Source organism: Styela clava, chromosome 4 (genome assembly GCF_964204865.1).
Source record: "Styela clava chromosome 4, kaStyClav1.hap1.2, whole genome shotgun sequence".
Lineage (NCBI taxonomy): Eukaryota > Metazoa > Chordata > Ascidiacea > Stolidobranchia > Styelidae > Styela > Styela clava.
This window is the reverse complement of record NC_135253.1, coordinates 21,714,334-21,733,452: the sequence shown is the minus strand read 5'-3', so window position 1 is coordinate 21,733,452 and position 19,119 is coordinate 21,714,334. Positions and strand designations below refer to the sequence as shown.

Here is a 19,119-nt window from a genome sequence, read left to right as displayed (position 1 = left end):
GACAGAAGTGAAACAATTCAAACACAGTGGTTCTACTCACCACACCGCTGAATTGTCATTCTGTTTGTGTTCACTTTTGACATTACGATGAAAAGGAACGCTAGCCTTTAGTTTATAATGTTTAGAAAGCTTTATATAAATTTTACAGACATCGCTTCCACCGACGAAATAAAATGATTTTTAACTTTTGTTTACTTGGCGATGTAAGCGATGCCTCCTTGGTGGTTGGAATCGCAAGGATGGGCAATGTTTCTGGACAAGGGGTCAAAAGTTTTGCCAAACTAGATCGGCGGGATATGCAAGTGTGACGTACAAGATTATATTTTATGAACAATATTTGTAGTGTTACAAAGCAAAGGTGGGAAACAATAAGCCTCGTGCTAAAACTAAATTTAATCGCAATTTCAACAAATTCCTTGAGCTATTTTAAGCTAAAATATCAAAATTTGGATTTAGTTGGTTGTGGCAGCATCAGGTGGGCCAGATTAGATTACCCACCGGGCCGTATTTTGCCCGTGTCTGGTATGAAAGAACAAAATTATTCTTGCGACAGAAGTGAAAGAAGTGGTTCTACTCACCACACCGCTGGATTGTCATTCTGTTTGTGTTCACTTTCGACATCACGATGAAAAGGAACGTCAGCCTTTGGTATGTTGTTTTGAAAACTTTATATCAATTTTACAGTCATCGCATCTATCGATAAAATAAAATAATTTTTAAATTTTGTTTACATGGCGATGTAAACGTTGCCTTAGTGGTTAGACCGCAGAGATGGGCAATATTTTTTTACCAGGGGCCAAAAATTTTGCCCACCTAGTCTGGCGGGCCATGTAAGTGGTGTGTCGTAAAAAGTTATATTTTATGAACAACACTAACAGTGTTACAAAAATGGAAAACAAAAATCCCGTATAATTTATGTATCACTGCAAATGTCGCAAAATTGCATCTAAAAAAATGTTGAAAAATGGGGGTTAGGGGCTCAGCCGTCCTCTGGCTCTACGCCCATGTCAGGGAATGCTTATCTGAAGCCCTGTTTGGGGAAACGTGTAATACACATATGAAATGGTATCTCAGATATAGATTTACGCTGTTAAGAAAACCTGTAAGTTTGATATTAATTTTACAGTCCGTCATAAATCGATACAAAACTATAAAATCCCATTTCCTCTAAAAACTCGTCGCTTCCTACGTATTAGTGGCGCTCGTACAATCTTTGTTGAAAGTGTGAAAAACATCTTGTACTTACTTCTACAAGAGATGACCGTATAAAGTGGGGGTGGGCAAAGTTTCCGGACCGGGGGCCAAAAAGTTTGCCCATCTAGACTGGCGGGCCATGTAAGTATGAATTTAAAAGTTACATTTTATGAACAATATGAAAAGTGGAAAACAATAAACCTCGTGTCCAAACTAAATTCATACGCAATTTCAACAAATTCCTTGAGTTATTTTAAGCTAAAACATCAAAATTTGGTTTTAGTTTGGTTGTGGCAGCATCAGGTGGGTCAGATTGAATTACCCAACGGGCCGGATTTGACCCGCGGGCGTAGTTTGCTCATGTATGATATGAAGGAACAGAATTATTCTTGTGCGACAGAAGTAAAACGATCCAAACACAGTTCAAATCCCCAAACCACTGAATTGTTAGTCTCTTTGTGTTCTCTTTCGACACCACGATGAAAAGAAACTCTAGCCTTTGGTTTATACTGTTAAAAAAAACTTGTGAGCTTTATATCAGCGGTTCCCAACCTGGGACCCGTGACCCCCAAAGGGACTAAAAAGCATTTTTAAAGGGGGCCTCAATGCTAGGCGCAAAACTGATTTACTTTTAACTCCCCGTTTTTTCCAGTTTCATTGCTTTATAAGGTTATTTCACAATGAGTTTTCACATTTTTGAGCACGAATTGTTTGAACATAATGGAATTTGGAATCATACGATCATAATAACAATATAAATACAACTGGAATAATATACATCGGGATCATGGGTGCTGAAACCCTCCGGAAGCGGGCCACGAGAGCTGAAAGATTGGTAGCCACTGATTCATATTAATGCTACAATCATCGCTATTAACGACGGTATGAAATTGAGCGCTTTTTAATGTCCCTACTAAGCGAAGATCTATTAATTAGTCGCATAGGCATTCAAGCCCCTGACTCCGTGAGAGAATCCCAGGGGCTCCGTGAGTTAATTCGTTTACCTATTAAAATACTGACAATTATCTAATTTTGTAACTGTCCAAAGAAGCAATAAACGCATATGGGTCAAGAAATGAAGTAATTTAAATTTAATCAGAAACATTAATTGCTAAGTAAGTTGTTTTTATTCATTGTGTAATTATTTGATTAATTCCGTAACTAACCTCTTCATAGGATCCGTAGTTAGAGCGTCGATCCCAGCCCCGTTGGCAATGTAAGCTGAAGATCTAGTCTCGTTGAATGCGCATGTACATCACTCCACGGCGGATGTAATAACTTGAAATACTAAATCGAAAAGTTTCCGAACAGTGGGTAATCGATATATAGGGTGTCCATAAAGTCCGTTTACATTTCCAATTTTGTTATGAAGTCATACTCAATATATCTTAATCAGATTTGTTGTTTTTTAATCAGTAATTGTTCAAGTATTTTTACTTCATTTAGTACATTTGTGAGGGTCAAAGCAATATATGATATCAATAAATTTCCTTTACAATTTTAAATTTTTTTAGGACATTATGGGCACCCGGATAACAATAAAGTAAGCATCACCAAAATGAACATACTTCACAAGTTACTGTGATATGCCATTTAATTTTTGAATTCTCTATTTTAAATACTCGAACTTATCGACTAGAAAGTTGTATAAAGTGAAAACAAAATATCCTGTTTTTATTAAAATGAGAAACAAAAGAATCGTCTCGCCGAGGAAATATCTCACAAACGATGATGAGTCAAACTTCAACACGGAATTTATTTGGGCTGAGAACCAGCGTTGCCAGTTTTTTTTATGACTTTATTTTCGAATTTTGTTTATATAGGACAAACTTAAACGTTTTCAATCATAAAACACCGTTACACGAAAATTACTAAAATCTTGGGTAAAAATTTAACTTAATTCCCAAAACAGTCTTTCGAAAAAACAGACTATTCTCATACAAAAATCCTAATTGAAGCTGAAAATGTGGCAACCCTATCTGTGAGTACCTCCATAAGAGAGAAGTCCCGGTTTCGATTAGTGTTTGGATTAAAAATATTGGATTGTCAGTAGCTGAGCGTACGTGATATGAACTCATTTGTCTCTGTTGGTCTCTGAGGTAAAGAATTCTTTTCGGCTTGGAAATTACCGGGTCGTTTGTGACTAAAAATCTATGACTAGCATATTATTATTGACGTCGTGTACATACAAAAGTTGGCAGATCCGCACAAGCTGGGTAGAAAAGCTATTTGAGACAAGTTATTGGGTTTTGTATCAGAACATAATAACCTGGTTGTAATATGACGTCACAGTTTAAAGATAGCACATATCAAAGAGTTAGTTACAAGTGGCCACAATTTCCGCAATTTCCTCGTGTTAGTTCTAATATCTATCATGGATTAAAATAATAAATCCATATTAAATGTCTCACATCCTTTTTTGGTTATTTTTTATAGTTATTTAGCGTTTATGAATAGCATCGGACTGTCGCTTGCCTAAAGATGCTGAGAAAAACGCACTCCATTGTGCTTCTATCTTTCCTACTTCTTCCGACGATTTTTGCAACAAGTAAGTATATTAATATGCGTTTGGAACTTGATCTAAAATTTTCAGACCAACTTTGAGAAAAAAATACGACTGGTTATATCGGACAGTCAGTAGTATTATACTCATTTATGTGCGCGAATACAAGAAATTTTAAAGAAAAATCAGACAGAGATGAGGAAGGAGAGTTGACCTTTTGCCTTTATTACTCAGGCCTGCATGTTTACAAACTTTAAAAGGGGCTCCCGAAGTATGCGAACCAAGATGGCGGACATCGGAATGTAATATGTGTACTAGGTTAGGGTTAGGCCATAATTTTAGGTATAAATAGTACGGGAGGCTCTTTGCTAGTATTCGAACTGATAATAGGACTAAAATAAGGAAAATTGGAAAAAAATTATCGCTTAACCCTAACCTGTTACCCATGTTACGTTCCGATGTCCGCCATCTTGGTTCGCATACTTCGGGAGCACCCTTTAAAGGGGATAAAGTACAAATTAACGACCACAAAATTGAGTTTTATTTAAAAGCAGCAATTTCTTTTTCGTGTAAGTGCGTAAGCTTTTTTCCTGATAATTTGCGCCGCACGAACAAAGAGTTTGGGAACCGCTGATATGGAGTAAATATGTTGCTAGTCTGGAAACTTCTTGCCTACCATTGACCTAACTGTGTTTGTGTCGTATCTTAAAGATCTCTGAAGCTAACCTGATACTTATGCCCTCACCCAAAGTCTAATAAATAAAGTACATGAAACCTAGCTGGAAAGGTCCCAGTTCTCCCAAAAATTGTAGGTCTTCGCAAACTAGTGACTGTTGTACGAAAACCCCACTTAATAACATTGGTGCTATACACGTGACTAATTAACGATAATACACATTAACGATAAAAAAATTGAGTTTTATGTAAAAGCAGCAAATTCCTTTTTCGTGCAAGTGCGGCGTAAGCTTTTTTCCTGATAATTTGCGCCGCACGAAAAAAAAGTTTGGGAGCCGCTGATATAGAGTGAATATGTTGCTATCCCCTCGCCCAAAGTGTAATAAATAAAGTACATGAAACCTAGCTGGAAAGGTCCCGGTTCTCCCAAAAACTGTAGGTCTTCGCAAACTAGTGACTGTGCCACTTAATAACATTTGTGCTGTACACGTGAATAATTAACCAGCATCCTTTCTCTAAGGAGGTGTTTCCAAAAGTGGTCGGAAATACCCCCCCCCCCCTCTGAACTAATTAATTTGGATTATCAAGGAATTTAAAATAATTTGGTAAAAGTGACGTCCCCGGACATGACTTCATAGTATGTCAGAGATCATTACCGAGTTTTCCAATGGACCTGTGATTGAAAAAAGTATTAAATCTATGCACTGGTTGATCTGTATGAGAATATTGTAAATGCGCTGTAACAATAGCAGCTATTCCTTTGAATTTCTGGGTACTCCCGAAGTATGTGAACCAGGATGGCCGACACCAGAACGTAGTATGCGTACCAGGTTAGGGCTATAATTCCATTCCAATTTTCCTTATTTTAGATCTATTACGAGTTCGGAGACTAGCCAAGTGACTCCCGTAGTATTTGTACCTAAAATTATGGCCTAACTCTAACCTAGTACACATACGACGTCCCGGTGTCCGCCATCTTGGTTCACATACTACAGGAGTACCAATTTCTGTTTCATTGAAGTCTAAATTACGTGAATGTATATTTTCACTTTAGATTGCAGTTGTCCTATGTACTATTGTGGGAGCACTTGTTGCAGTTTGGCTGAATATAACCACATTTATCCAATGGCGTAAGTAATTTTATTATATCAGTAGTGAAGTTGGCTCCAATTACAATTTATTACAAAATGGGGTTGGCACTTCGAATTGAATATTCGAACCGAATCGAATAGTAAATTAACAAACAAAAATTTCGATACGCCGCCATCTTTTTTATATTTTGCTGCCAAATTTTATGTTATGAAGCAATAATTTTGTAATGTCATTCCGACATATGACTCTTTCCTTTAGTTGGTTATTGATGAAACAATTGTGCTTATTGTGTGCGAACACTCAGCGAACTTCCTGAGTGATTGTTTCCAGTTTCCAGTAATTTATGCATCTGGAGTACAATTGAATTTTTTTTTGAGTCTTCTAGAAAAAATATTTGATTCGATTCTCAAATTTTCATGTATTCGAAAATATCCAGCCCTATTGCAAAACTAACTCGATCCGCCCGATGTTCACGTAGCTGCTGTGTCGTGTTTGCGCTCGTATGGGGTCAGGGGTCAGAAGTGGGTTCGTAACGAGCAACCGAACGGGCTACGCTCCGTAATGGCAACGGAAAGATCGTAATGGACGATATATATCACGCCTGTTTAATTCAACAACACACCATAAAACTACGCTATAAATGCTACTAAAGTTAGTTGCAATCCTTATTTAAACCTTAATTAACATGCTAGCTCGACCTTTTCGATATTTATGGATCTACTATCGTAATGTATGGAGAAATGTAATGGAGATAAATACGCTCCTTTTTTAGAACAGAATATGGTTCTCGATTGATTTTATTTTGAGGATTTTAGGGAAGCAATTTATATCCCCTGATGTCGGTTTCAGTAGCCAGTGGCTAAGTATCATTGTTTTCTATCAGTGCTAGTAAAACTGTCTGTCGTAATTGGTTGCAACAAACAATACTGAACGATCATTCTCACGACCACCTAAGTAAAATTTTCTAAAACTAGTCAGTACTCCCGAAGTAGGTAAACCAAGATGCCCGACACCGAACGTAGTGTGTGTACCAGATTAGGGTTCGGCCATAACACATATACCTTTGGCTATAGTCCCTAAACTCGCAATATAATTAAAATAAGGGAAATCGGAATAAAATTATGGCATTACCCCTAACCTGATACAAACACTACGTTCCGGTGTCCGCCATCTTGGTGCACATACTACGGGAACGCCCACTCATGTATCTAACAATGAGAGCCATAATATAGTATACCACAAACAGCACTAAGTAACTAAAGCAATTTTAATTCTTCTATCAATATTTTCTTCAAATTATATTTTTAGGACTGGATTTGCAGAAGGATTCGGGGTCGCGCTCTTATCTATCATCGGTATTTCAGTTGCAGTAACGAGCTTATGCACATGCTGCAAAAAATACGAATGTAAGAAAGTACGGCACGTCAAAAAGAAAAAGCCGAAAATAACTTATACTTTCGAAATAAGGAAAAAAGCGAAAGAATTGCAGAAAAATAAGAAGAAGAAAAAAAATAAAGACACTAAAGAGACGACTGAAATTGAAAATGTCTAATTGATTTATCAGTTTGTGTGCGTGTATATAAAACTATATGTGTTATAGTCTTATATGTTTGTATATATAGTTTTTGGGGCTCCCGAAGTATGCGAACCAAAATGGCGGACATCGGAATGTAATATGTGTACTAGGTTAGGGTTAGGCCATAATTTTAGGTATAAATACTACGGGAGGCTCTTGGCTAGTCTTCGAACTTATAATAGGACTAAAATAAGGAAAACTGGAAAAAAATTATCGCCTAACCCTAACCTGTTACCCATGTTACGTTCCGATGTCCGCTATCTTGGTTCGCATACTTCGGGAGCACCTAGTTTTTACATATTATGTTACCCTAAAATTTATGAGCGCTTCAGAAGTATGTGTACCAATATGGAGATAACTAATTTTGTTCGCCTACTTTATATCAAGTTGTGTAAATGGACTGAAACCTATGGACAAGGGGATATTCACTTGGCTAACACAGACAGTTCCCGAACTCGTAATGGAACTAAAATAAGGAAAATCGGAATGAAATTATGGCCTAACCCTAATCTGGTACACATACTACGGTAGTACCAATTTATGACCTGCTCGAATATTATAAAAAGGGAATTATTCTATATTTTTGTCCGCTAAAAAAGAAAGTATGATGCGCGACCGCGATTTTGTCATAAATCTTAAAGTCCATTTGCTTACAATTCTATACCTACTATAACAGCAGAACATGTCATTAAATCCGATTTAAGTACAAGTGTGTCGTGTATTTTTGACTTCGCCGAAATTTAAACTATGCCTACTGGATACTTATTCTAGTCACACTATTGCTTGCCGTTTTCCTGACCCCTTATTTAACACTTCAAATTATATATAGTCTTCCGCTATTTTCACCAATCAAAACATTACAAAAGAACATCTTGACATGCGGGTTATATTTGAGAAATAGAAAAGATTTCAAACACCAACTAATAAATACATTGTGTTTGAAAAAGTCATAAACTTTGTGGCTGTCGACCGTCCGTCATCAATATAAGCAATGGAATATTAAAAGCATTAAGTTTTAAGACAGAAAGAACAGAATAAATTGTTTTCAATCCATTTTAAATTTAAATATGAAATGATATACAGGGTCCTCAACCTGGTTAAGATTTATTGAGAACTGACTTCACAACAAAATTGAAATTGTAAAGAGACTTTATGGACACCTTGTACATATGGGTATAGTAAAGACTTCGGCCCGCCTTGCCAGTGGTTTTTAATCTTCTTGGTGAAGCGGACCTTAATGAAACATTCCAAAGGTTCAAAGAACCCTTGAGTAATACTTGTCAGGCTGTTAGATGAGTTGTATAAACTACAAATATATATAAAAGCAAACCTAATATTTAGAGAAAATAATAATTATAATAATACGGGATGTATATAAAGTCCCTTTACAATTTCAATTTTGTTGTGAAGTCAGTTCTCAATATATCTTAACCAGTTTTTTTTTAATCAGTAATTGTTTAAGTATTTTTACTTCATATAATACATCTGTGAGGACCAAAACAATATATGGTATCGATAAATTCCCTTTGCAATTTGAAATTTTTTAATACATAACAAAACTAATATTTAAAATATACATATAATGGTGCTCCAGAAGTATGCGCACCAAATTGTCGCACAACCTGAACCCCAACCTGGTACAACAACTATGTTCAGGTTGTGCGCCACCTTGGTGCACATACTTCTGGAAGTCCTACATTTCTACCTAAAACTTAATGCAAACAATACGCTTTTTACTTGTTCAATCTAAATTTCATTTCTATAGTCTTCAACGCCTCAGCGTATCCTTCAATTACTTCCCACACTATGCCTTCTCCTGGGTTGAGCGGGCCGCCATCTTTCACCCAGACACCGTTTGGGTTTGAATCGAAACAATCGTTAAACCAAAAGCCCCCGTTAGTAACTTGAGCGCAATTTATGGAACTCAGGTCGTTGTCCGAATCATGCGTGCTGAATTTCATTCCGTTTTGGTCGACTAATGCGTCTCCTGCCGTTCCCTTGTATTCTCCGATTTGTAACTGGTATTTGCTGTCCTCGTTGCCTATTTTGAAATCCCTGTTTGATGAAACAAAAAATTTGGTTATTTTGGGGTCAAAGGTCAAGTCGAGTTACGGTCTAACATGGCAATTAGAAATCCCCCCCCCCCTTCAATTTTAAAATTCCCGAATATGCCCCTGTATAAATGGCATTGAGCGAGCGAGTCGGACGAGTTAGATCCAGCGAGTTTAGATCCAGCCTTCCTTTAATAATTGCCGGTACTCAACTACAATCTACCGAGGACGACTTCTATGCGACTTTAACCCAGACCATCGTCCGACTACGGTAATGAGTTCTGGTATAAACTGGAGGAGATTTTATATAAAGTCCGCCAAAAAAAAAAAAAAACGCTCTTGCCAACGCTTAAAATAAGAAAAGTAGTAATTGTCTAGTTAGGGTTAGGAATGCAGATTGCGCTGGTAAATTCAAATTCTTAGATCATTCATTACCCGAACCTAAACTGGATAATTACTAATTTGTTATTTTAAAACGTGGCGAGGGTATTTCTCTCAAATCTCACATTTTTGCATTAGTGGCTTTGTACAAAAGATCCAAACTGTCGATATGACTCTAGCTCCGTGCTTGAAATAAACCCTAAATATGGCAATCAACACTAAGCACTAGCTTTCTATAAACCGTGTCCGGAAATTTCGCCACAGGTAATTTCGCCGTAGGACATTTCGCCACAGGAAATTTTGCCATAGGACATTTCGCCACATGTAATTTCGCCGTAGGACATTTCGCCGCATAGGAGAAGTATTTGTAATAAAAACAGTTAGGTTATTTCATGCGGCGATTTTTCCTACGCGGCACAATTTCCTGCGGCGAGATTTCCTGCCGCAAATTTTCCTAGAACCGTTAAACACCAAACATTTACTTACTTGTACGTGGCGTATGTCTTCACACCGTCCCAATCAGTCATGTCGACTCTTAACTCGCATTTTTCCTTGCGAGTCAGTTTGAACATGTTTTCTAGACCTATGACGGAAGAAAAAATGATTATTGAACACGAGGTGTACAAATGAATCGTTTTGTTGTTAGAATTCTTTTTCTTGTTTTATGAAAAAAATCTGTTTTATCACTCACTAATGGGTGCTCCAAAAGTGTGTGTGCCAATATGGAGGTAACTAACTTGTTCGCCTAATTTACACAAGTTGTGTAAAGGGACTGAAACCTATGGGCAGGGGGTATATTTACTTGGCTAACACAGACAGTCCCCGAGCTCGTAATAGAACTAAAATAAGGAAATTCAGAATAAAATTATGGTCTTACCCTAACCTGGTACACACACTTCGGGAGTACCAACTAATGGACCAATTGTTTTGGAATTTTCAGTGGTTAAAGTTTCGCTATTACTTTCTTTTGTTTTAAACATTTCATGAGCTCTTAATTGAGGGATTCGTTTTTTTTGTGTGCGATGACCATTTCCATTTTCTTTTTTTAATCATAGTCTAGAGGAAACTAACAATATGTGTTGTAGATTTAATGTATAGGCTTCGAAACACATGTCTATCCCTCACCAATAGTCATATCCATTGGTGGGATTCAAATTTTTTTTCAGAACGTTCTTTCACAAAAGTCATATTTTTCAGCCGGTTCTGTTACAAACATAACATTCACAGTAACCAGTAATGCTAACCGGTTCGCTGATCTCATAAAATTCCAGGAGACGGTTCTATAGAACCGGTGCGAACCGGCTGAATCACACCACTGGTCATACCTAATTCTGTAGATGTCGTAAGTAAAAATTCTCAAGTTTAAACGCCGTTCTTAGCCCTATTATTTAACTGTTATGAATCTAGGAAGTTATTTTGAACTTATAATATTATCGGTTTTCTAAGAAACACGACAGCTTCTTACCCCTGAGTGATTTCGAATCGAATCGAATATTAAATATTCGAATCAGTTGAGGCGGATCAGTTGCGTTAATTTTTTTTTCTGGCGCTGCATGTTTATTTATTTTTTTCAAAGCAAACCTTTTGGTCAACTGTCAAAAGTCAAAGGTTACCTAGCCAGAAACTTTCGTCAAATTCACCGAATCCTTCCTTATATTCATTCCATGTTTTGGTGAAACTCATAGTGCTATTAAACATTCGTCTTTGGAAAACCTAAAAGAGAAATGGTAATAAGTAAATTGACTGCTGCTGTATTTTTATGAGAGTTTTTGTTTCTCTATGCCAGAGGTGGCCAACCCGCTTTTGACCGCGATCGACTGAAATCTTTTATGTTTCTTTACACATTTTTTATGTTCTCTTTAATTTGCTAATTTGATTACGTAAATGTACCCGGAGTAAATCTTCATCTTTTATTAGAGATTTATTCGAATCATTTCATTCAGATCAAATGGAACTGATTCAGGGCATTTTTTAGGATATTTAATGAAGCCTACCTACTCATCATCAAATGCGATAGAGTAGATTACCCCGAGACCTGGCGATGGACGTGTTGGCCACCCTAGGTTTGCACATTTTTACGGACGAACTGAACTTATGGTTTATTTTGTTATTAAGTTGATGTTTAAAAAATCGTCGTTCTCATTCATTAATATCATCCGAAATTTTGCTATATTTTCATTTTTCATGATACCGTGGTTTTCAATTTGTTGCTTCCACGTATACAACTACTTTTGAGTAACACTTCAATAGCAAATATAAAATAAACAATTAAACTCAGATATAAAATAAGAAAATAAAATCAGTAACTTTTGGGTTTGCTGAAAAAACATGCGATCCAAGAAAACCACCGCGGCGGTGTGGCTCATCGTGCCAAGCGTTAAGAATACGCTCGCCACCGCACCTCTAATTACTCTGCGTGGGTTCGCAGGTTCGAATCCCATGCGAGGATGATTATGTGCGAGAGGATTGCGGGACTCCTCGCCGCCGTAGGGTGGTTCACGTAACCGCTGGTCGGTTACGGCTTCCTCCACCATCAAGTCCATCCTTTCAAAACAAATACCTGGCTAACTAATCCCATTTCCGACATGGAATGGTAACCGGATGAGAGGTCATGGTTCGCCATGTGGCTAAGCCGTCTTATCGGCTTTCTTCTTCTCGGGATAAATATGTAAATCCTAATTTTCAGGCGACGCAAACTCTGTCAAGTCAACACTAACCGTCCATCCTCCATTATCAGTTGTAACATCGCAGTAGACATTCATCGTCTCCTTTGATTTAGGAATAGTGATTTCTGCGACTCCGCCCACTCCATCAAATCCGGTGACGGTGCTTTGGTCGATATCAGAGCAGCCTGGGTTCAAAAGCAAAAATGGATAATGTCAAAATGATCCACGCAAAAGTCCTTCCTCCTTGTTTACTTTCTATTGCGAATCCGTATGTGTCAGTAGCCACGAGAATGCTTGAGCGAGATAGTATTATAAAGATAAATAACATAATTTCTTTCCACGAAATACCAAGTATATTTATGAGCTTTCGTTAGATCATACTCTTACTTCTTCAGACAAAACATGATATGGCTTAATATAAAGCGAATTTAACGAAAGCTCATAAATAAACTTACTATTTCGTGGGAAGAGATTATGTTTTTCATATTTTTAGTCAGTGAGGAATATTTCAGCGTTATTTTTTATTCTTTCTGGGGGATCAGAACCATTGCATAGGAGAGGAGGTCAAGGTTTTTGTGGTGCTCCCGAAGTACGTGCACCAAGATGGTGCACAACCTGAAACCTAACCTGGTACACTTAATAGGTTCAGGTTATGCGCTATCTAGGGGCACATACTTCAAGAACTCCGGGGGCCAAGAATTTTGCCCACCTATACTGGTATGTAAGTATGACGTTGAAGTTACATTTTATGAACAATATTTACAGTGTTACAAAAGCAGAAGCCTTGTGACAAAACTAAATTCATTGCCATCTCAACAAATTTTTTAAGCTATTTTTTAGCTAAACATCAAAATTTGGTTTTAGTTTGGTTGTGGCAGCATCAGGCAGATCAGATCAATTTACAAAACGGGCCGGATTTGGCCCGTTGGATGTTCTTTACCCATGTCAATTCCAGAGATTCAATAAAAAACTTCTGGCTGTAAGGAGAATTATATATAGAGATTATTAAGACATAATTCGTACTTACTTTTTGCATCTTTCTTTCCTTTGTCAGCCCCTGTCACAAAAACATATAATTAGAGATTATAGTTGAAACAAATAAGAATACTCTCGAAGTATGTGAACCAAGATGGCGGATACCGTAACATAGCATGGGTACCAGGTTAGGGTTAGGTCATGATTTCAGATACAAATACAACGGCGAATCTCCGAACTCGTAATAAAACTAAAATAAGAAAAATTCGGATGAAATTATGGCCTAACCCTAACCTGGTACACAAACTACGTTTCGGTGTCCACCATCTTAGTTCACATACTACGAGAGAGCCCAAATGGAAATGATTGATGAGAATGGTTGCGACTCTGAACATAAAATGATGCGGACTAAAATTGAAAAGTGTCCAAAAATTTCGCGCAGGAAATTTCGCCGCAGATAATTTCGCCGCATAGGAAAATCGCCGCATGAACAATCGCCGCAAGAACATTTTGTTGTAAAACAAGTATTTGTGATAGCGTGGAAAATCGCCTGAAATTTCCTGCGGCGAATTTTTTTAGAACCAAAATAAATTACCTTTGTTTGCAGCCCTTCTGAATCGGCTGGGTGCTTCCGAGCCAGATCCTGATCCTGAATGATCATGATCATGGTGATGGTGATGGTGATGACGATGTCCATGACGTCTATGGTGGTAGTCATAGTAATGATGGTCGTCATAATAGGAACAGCTACTGCAATGGTGATTGTGCTCATAATGGTGACCGTGATGATGTTTGTCGTGCTTATGGTGTTTATGATGATGATGACCGTCTCCAGAACCGCTGTACCCTGAGCCAGAACCGAAATAATGCCGCGCTTTCGTATCGTCTCCGGCCTTCTTGCTATCGCTTTTAGCTTTGGGTGTTTTTTTGTTTTTTGGGTGTTTCTCCGATTCATCAAAATTTGTGACGTCATCTGCGAAAAAAAAAGATAATGTTTAAATATAAATACACCAAGGTTTCGCAACGGTATGTCGTGTAGATAAGGTAAATGGAAGCTACACTGTGATACATATAATATATTAATATATAATATACCCATGCAAAATTGATTACCATGAGATATTTATATAGGCATTGGACGTTGAAGTTTTCGGTTCAAACCCGCGGATAGAGGCGTACCTGTTTTGGAGTCGGACCGCCCCCTTTTGAAATGTAAAAAAGAGCCTTTTTCTGTATCATATATAGCAATTTTCTTAGCTTGGAACGCTTCTTAGACCCTGAACTCTCGCAACCCATCGTTTTCTCGCTAGCTATTACGATCTAACTAACTTCGTAATTGAAAATTCCCCTTCCCTTTGATGACTTCGCCTTTGGTTTAAACCACCGACGATCAAGCCCCCAGTTAGCCTCTCGCACATAATCACCCCCCCCCCCCCCATAGTACCCGTGAAGGTGCACGTTCCTAGCGTTCAGCACGCCCATCTACGAGAAAACGAACGAAAGCAAAATTCTGAAATATACTATTACGGTGTTTGAGTATTGTTACTAGTAAAGCCTTTACTGAGCATCAAGTTTGCTAATAAGATCGATGAGAGAATGTGACGTAATGGGGTGTTCCCCTAAATATATAAAAAATGTTCCCAAATATAAAAAGGAAACTGCAAAATTAAGGGATTTAAGAAACATTAGGCCTCATTAAACTACATAAGAAAAAATACGGAAAAAAATATAAAAGTAATAGCTTTCTAGTGATTTCTTATAAATGATCACCATGGCGTTTTAAAAATATATGGAATTGCAAAGGGAATTTATCGATACCATATATGGTTTTGACCCTCACAGATGTATTAAATGAAGTAAAAATAATTGAACAATTACTGATTAAAAAACATCAAACGTGGTTAAGATATATTGAGAAATGACTTCATAATAAAATTGAAACTGTAAAGAGACTTTATAGACACCCTGTATATTTAGGAATTGAAAATTCGAATTTGAATTAGGCAAAAATCATTTTTTTCCCCTAACAACACAGCAACTCGGCAAAACGATCTATATTGTAGGTTTGATTGGACCGTTCTAAGATTGTGGAGAATAAAAAACAATTCAATGGATCCATGCTCCGGATTTGAATAAAAATAGACTCCGTATACATCTACCGATTACAAAACAATAACGAGAAACTTATCATTTTCAATGCCTTCTTGATTATGCTGTAAAAACGGTACTCCCGTAGTGTGTGTACCAGGTTAGGCCATAATTTCATTCCGATTTTCTTTACTTTAGTTTTATTACGATTATTTATTCGGGGACTGTCTGTGTTAGCCAAGTGAATATACACCCTGCCCCTAGGTTCAGTCCCTTCACACAACTTAATGAAAAGTAGGCGAACAGAATTAGTTACCTCCATATTGGTACACATACTTCTAGAGCAGGGGTTCTCAAACTTTTGGTGTTGCGGAGCCCTTGAAAGGTTGAATATTATTCGCGGAGCCCCAAAATAAATGTTAAAATTGTTACTTTCAGATTATTATTCCCGAGCAAGTTAAAAGTACTTTATTTATTCTAAATGCTGAACCTTTTTTAATAGGGTTAACACAAGTCATAAATAAATCTAAATTTTATACTAAAGCTGTAAATTTGACACTTGACGAACATATTAATAAATTAGGGATCGAATCTTTTCTTTTTTGACATTTTTGGAAGACTTAATTAAAAGGCCGTTAGTAACGTGCGCTATTTCATTTTGTTACAATCGCCGATTCTTTTCCGTCAGCATGGCGTGTTTTAAACATCTTTACGCCGCTGTTTATTCTCCCTAAATCAAAAATTTCCCTCGGCATATACATGTATTGTTACACAATGACGACGTTAATTGCTTTTTTGTTCTCGTGGGGAATTATGAGTTCAATGTGAAAAACATGTTACCATATTATAGTCATCGGCGACGAAATGCTAAAAATAATAATCGATAAAAGGTAAATCCACAACTCAAATTTCTTGATTGAAAAGCGGCATTCTAAAGTATTTATAAACTGAAACTTAAAATGGAAGATCACACTTTGGTTTCAGCAGACTCACCTCAGATTGAAAACGCTTCTATAGACATTGTAAATCACAAAATTTGGTGTTATGTTAGGTTTTCATCGTAGTAGCTGCGAAATCGAAACACAGTCAATTGTGCGCGCGATTTACCTTTTTTTTTCATTCTGAAGCTACCGACGCAGCCGCACGCAATCAATGGTGCGCGCGATCCGCGATGTACCTTTTTTCATTCTGAAACTACCGACGGAGCTGAATGCAATAAAATAATTTTCATTTGTTCGTATTTTCCCCAGACATTGTGATTTTTTAAACAGCGATATCTTGCTTAAAAATAATCTCAAGTGCGAAAGAACAAATCAAGTTTGACAAATCGCAAAAATACGACACCAATTTATTTATAGTTGGCAGTTTATCACATATTTTATGTTATCTTAGAATAGTATTCTTTCATTTTAGTAATCCTAATAGTAATCTCGAATCAAACGTGAGTAACGATGAGCACAACTACATTATACCGACGAGACACGTCAAATGCTCCATCGGTCTTGGATTGAATATTTTACGCAACAGAAATCTCGTTATCCGTTTTTTTAATCGCGAAAAATGTTGCGCAGAAATTTCCGATTCCAATTTTGAACCACCTCCCTCTTAAGAATCCCGGCTGCGCTACTGCTCATAAATAATGTCATTTTTTAATTCCGGCCCTTTACCATATTTCGAGGCTATATTGTTGTCAGATGTTATCAAAGCTGTTATTGCTTCTTTGATCAGTTACAAAATTTTGAGTCAGTATTTTGAAGAGCAATCGAATAGCTCGCGGAGCCCCTGGGTTTCTCTCGCGGAGCCCTGGGGCTCCGTACGGAGCACTTTGAGAACCTATGTTCTAGAGCGCCATCGATTCTGTAAATTTCTTGCGATTCAAAAAACATATATATCATTCAAAAATACCTCCTTCCTCCTCTGGTTCGTCTTTTGTCTTTGTGAATACGGTGTCTGTGTCTGTGTCCTCATCCGAGAGAGGAAGCTGATAAAAGTACGAGAATTAAAGACTTATTTTTGCAACAGAAATGCCGTTAACACGGTATAATCACATGAAATAACTTTATTTGTGACAATTAGTAAGTATCCTGTTGTTAATGTACATGCCATCGATTTTATATTCATAGTTCAGATATGCTTTCACAAACTTACAAATCTAATTTAATAAGATAAATTTTGGTGCTCCCGAAGTATGCGAACCAAGATGGCGGACATCGGAACGTAACATGGGTAACAGGTCAGGGTTAGACGATAATTTTTTTCCAATTTTCTTTATTTTAGTCCTATTATTAGTTCGAAGACTAGCCAAGAGCCTCCCGTAGTATTTATACCTAAAATTATGGCCTAACCCTAACCTAGTACACATATTACATTCCGATGTCCGCCATCTTGGTTCGCATACTTCGGGAGCCCCTAAATTTTTTTATATTTATTATGGAAAGAGTAGAGATTGTACGTGCTTTAGGAGTGGAGATACGAAATCATGGAAAAATCCCTGAATCTTTTGTTTAGAGCTTCCGCCAAAAAAAGCACCCAACCTCCGCTCAAAAAAAAAAATAGTAAATATCCAGTTACGGTTAGGAATGCAGATTGCACTGGAAATTCAAATTTCCGAATCATTCCTAATCTGAACCTTATCTAGATAATTACTAATTTGGTATTTTAAAACAAGGTTCGTTTTTCTCAAATTCCCATTTTTGCATTAGTGACGATGGCTTTGTAAAAGAGATCTATTTTAGTGGGCGCGCTGGCCTAGCAGTTAATGTACTTGATTTAACGATATTGGCACCACAGTTCAGAGATTCCTTGTTCAAATCCTATTCCCGCCATTTCAGGTTGTGATAAATCAAATCACCCCACTAGGGCACGTAAGGCGGCGCTCATAAGTATTCGAACTAAGATGGCGCACAACCTTCTGACCTTGACCTGGTACACATACAATGTTCAGGTTGTGCGCCATCTTGGTACGAATACTACGGAAGCATCCCTATTATTATGCCTTTTCATCGGCATCGGCATCGGCCCTCTTCTCCATTTTACGAGGACAAAATATCATCCAATAAATCATATTTTACCTCTTCGGTGGCGGCATCATCAGTTGTTCCATCCTCTTTCTCTGGCACTCCATCTTCGTTATCAACTACGTCATCTTGGGAAGCAACGAAGGTCGCCAACAGGCAGAAATAAATCAAGATTATGAGAGACTTCATATTGAATCTGCCTGGAATTGGAAATAAAAAAAATTTTATGTTCGGGTTAGTATTTTTTTAAACGATCTCCGAGCGAAGGTACGGCGAAGGTACGCCCTAAAGGACCACATGGCAGTTAGAGGGGGGGGGGCACTATGCTGAGCGCAAAAATTGATTTCACTTTTCTCTTTATAATATAATTGTCCATTCTCCCTAGTTTCGTTACTTGATAAGGTTATAAATTATTTTGCCATTTTACCGTCTCTAAAAACCATTGTATTTAAAAATAAATATTCAACGATTAACCGTGCTGTCCATTAATTCATTATATTTAAAAATAAGCATTTTAACAGTTTACCGTGTCTATTAAACACCATATTTAGAAAAATAAACAATTTTTCATTTTACCGTTTCTATGGTACACTATATTGTAAAATAAAGATTTTACCATTTTACCGTGTCCATAAATCGCTATAATATTTAAAAATAAACATTTAACATTTTACCGTGTATCTGGTATCGTAGAATATCAAAAGTTTTGCTTGAAATCGCCGTCGGCTAAATCTGTCTACGCCTAACCAAAGTGAAAGAACAAATGATCTGACAAAGCCAGTCGGAGAACGGCACATGAAATTTTCTTTGTTTCCGAAGAAGCAAGTCATAAAGGATATGAAAATACCTAAAACATGATTTTTCGTTTTTAACATTGAAATATGACTCACGAAATGGGTCA

At 37.2% G+C, this 19,119-nt stretch overlaps 2 protein-coding genes across 2 annotated transcripts; one reads left to right on the top strand and one right to left on the bottom strand.

Annotated features, from left to right (window-relative positions):
• The first annotated feature begins 3,622 nt into the window (after positions 1 to 3,622).
• On the top strand, positions 3,623 to 7,819 carry LOC120326991 (uncharacterized). Its single transcript, XM_039393357.2, has 3 exons — positions 3,623 to 3,742; positions 5,427 to 5,502; positions 6,773 to 7,819. The coding sequence occupies exons 1-3, from the start codon at positions 3,676 to 3,678 to the stop codon at positions 7,014 to 7,016; spliced, it is 387 nt and encodes a 128-aa protein (XP_039249291.2). The 5' UTR covers positions 3,623 to 3,675; the 3' UTR covers positions 7,017 to 7,819.
• Positions 7,820 to 7,910: 91 nt separating this feature from the next.
• LOC120326892 (fibrinogen-like protein 1) lies at positions 7,911 to 19,051 on the bottom strand. The gene is made up of 9 exons (XM_078112053.1): positions 18,893 to 19,051; positions 18,273 to 18,418; positions 17,107 to 17,182; positions 13,709 to 14,086; positions 13,166 to 13,195; positions 12,190 to 12,323; positions 11,086 to 11,185; positions 9,959 to 10,055; positions 7,911 to 9,095 (listed from the first exon to the last, which is right to left on the bottom strand). The coding sequence occupies exons 2-9, from the start codon at positions 18,405 to 18,407 to the stop codon at positions 8,774 to 8,776; spliced, it is 1,272 nt and encodes a 423-aa protein (XP_077968179.1). The 5' UTR covers positions 18,408 to 18,418; positions 18,893 to 19,051; the 3' UTR covers positions 7,911 to 8,773.
• Positions 19,052 to 19,119: the final 68 nt, after the last annotated feature.

What these genes read in the sequence shown, in the direction of transcription:
- LOC120326991 (XM_039393357.2), top strand. Translation starts at nt 3,676, where the DNA reads ATGCTGAGAAAAACGCACTCCATTGTGCTTCTATCTTTCCTACTTCTT. An exon ending in TCCGACGATTTTTGCAACAA is followed by an intron (nt 3,743 to 5,426) that starts GTAAGTATATTA and finishes TTTTCACTTTAG; the next exon opens with ATTGCAGTTGTCCTATGTAC. An exon ending in AACCACATTTATCCAATGGC is followed by an intron (nt 5,503 to 6,772) that starts GTAAGTAATTTT and finishes TTATATTTTTAG; the next exon opens with GACTGGATTTGCAGAAGGAT.
- LOC120326892 (XM_078112053.1), bottom strand. Translation starts at nt 18,407, where the DNA reads ATGAAGTCTCTCATAATCTTGATTTATTTCTGCCTGTTGGCGACCTTC. An exon ending in ATGATGCCGCCACCGAAGAG is followed by an intron (nt 17,183 to 18,272) that starts GTAAAATATGAT and finishes TACTTTTATCAG; the next exon opens with CTTCCTCTCTCGGATGAGGA. An exon ending in TGACGAAAGTTTCTGGCTAG is followed by an intron (nt 10,056 to 11,085) that starts GTAACCTTTGAC and finishes CTTCCGTCATAG; the next exon opens with GTCTAGAAAACATGTTCAAA.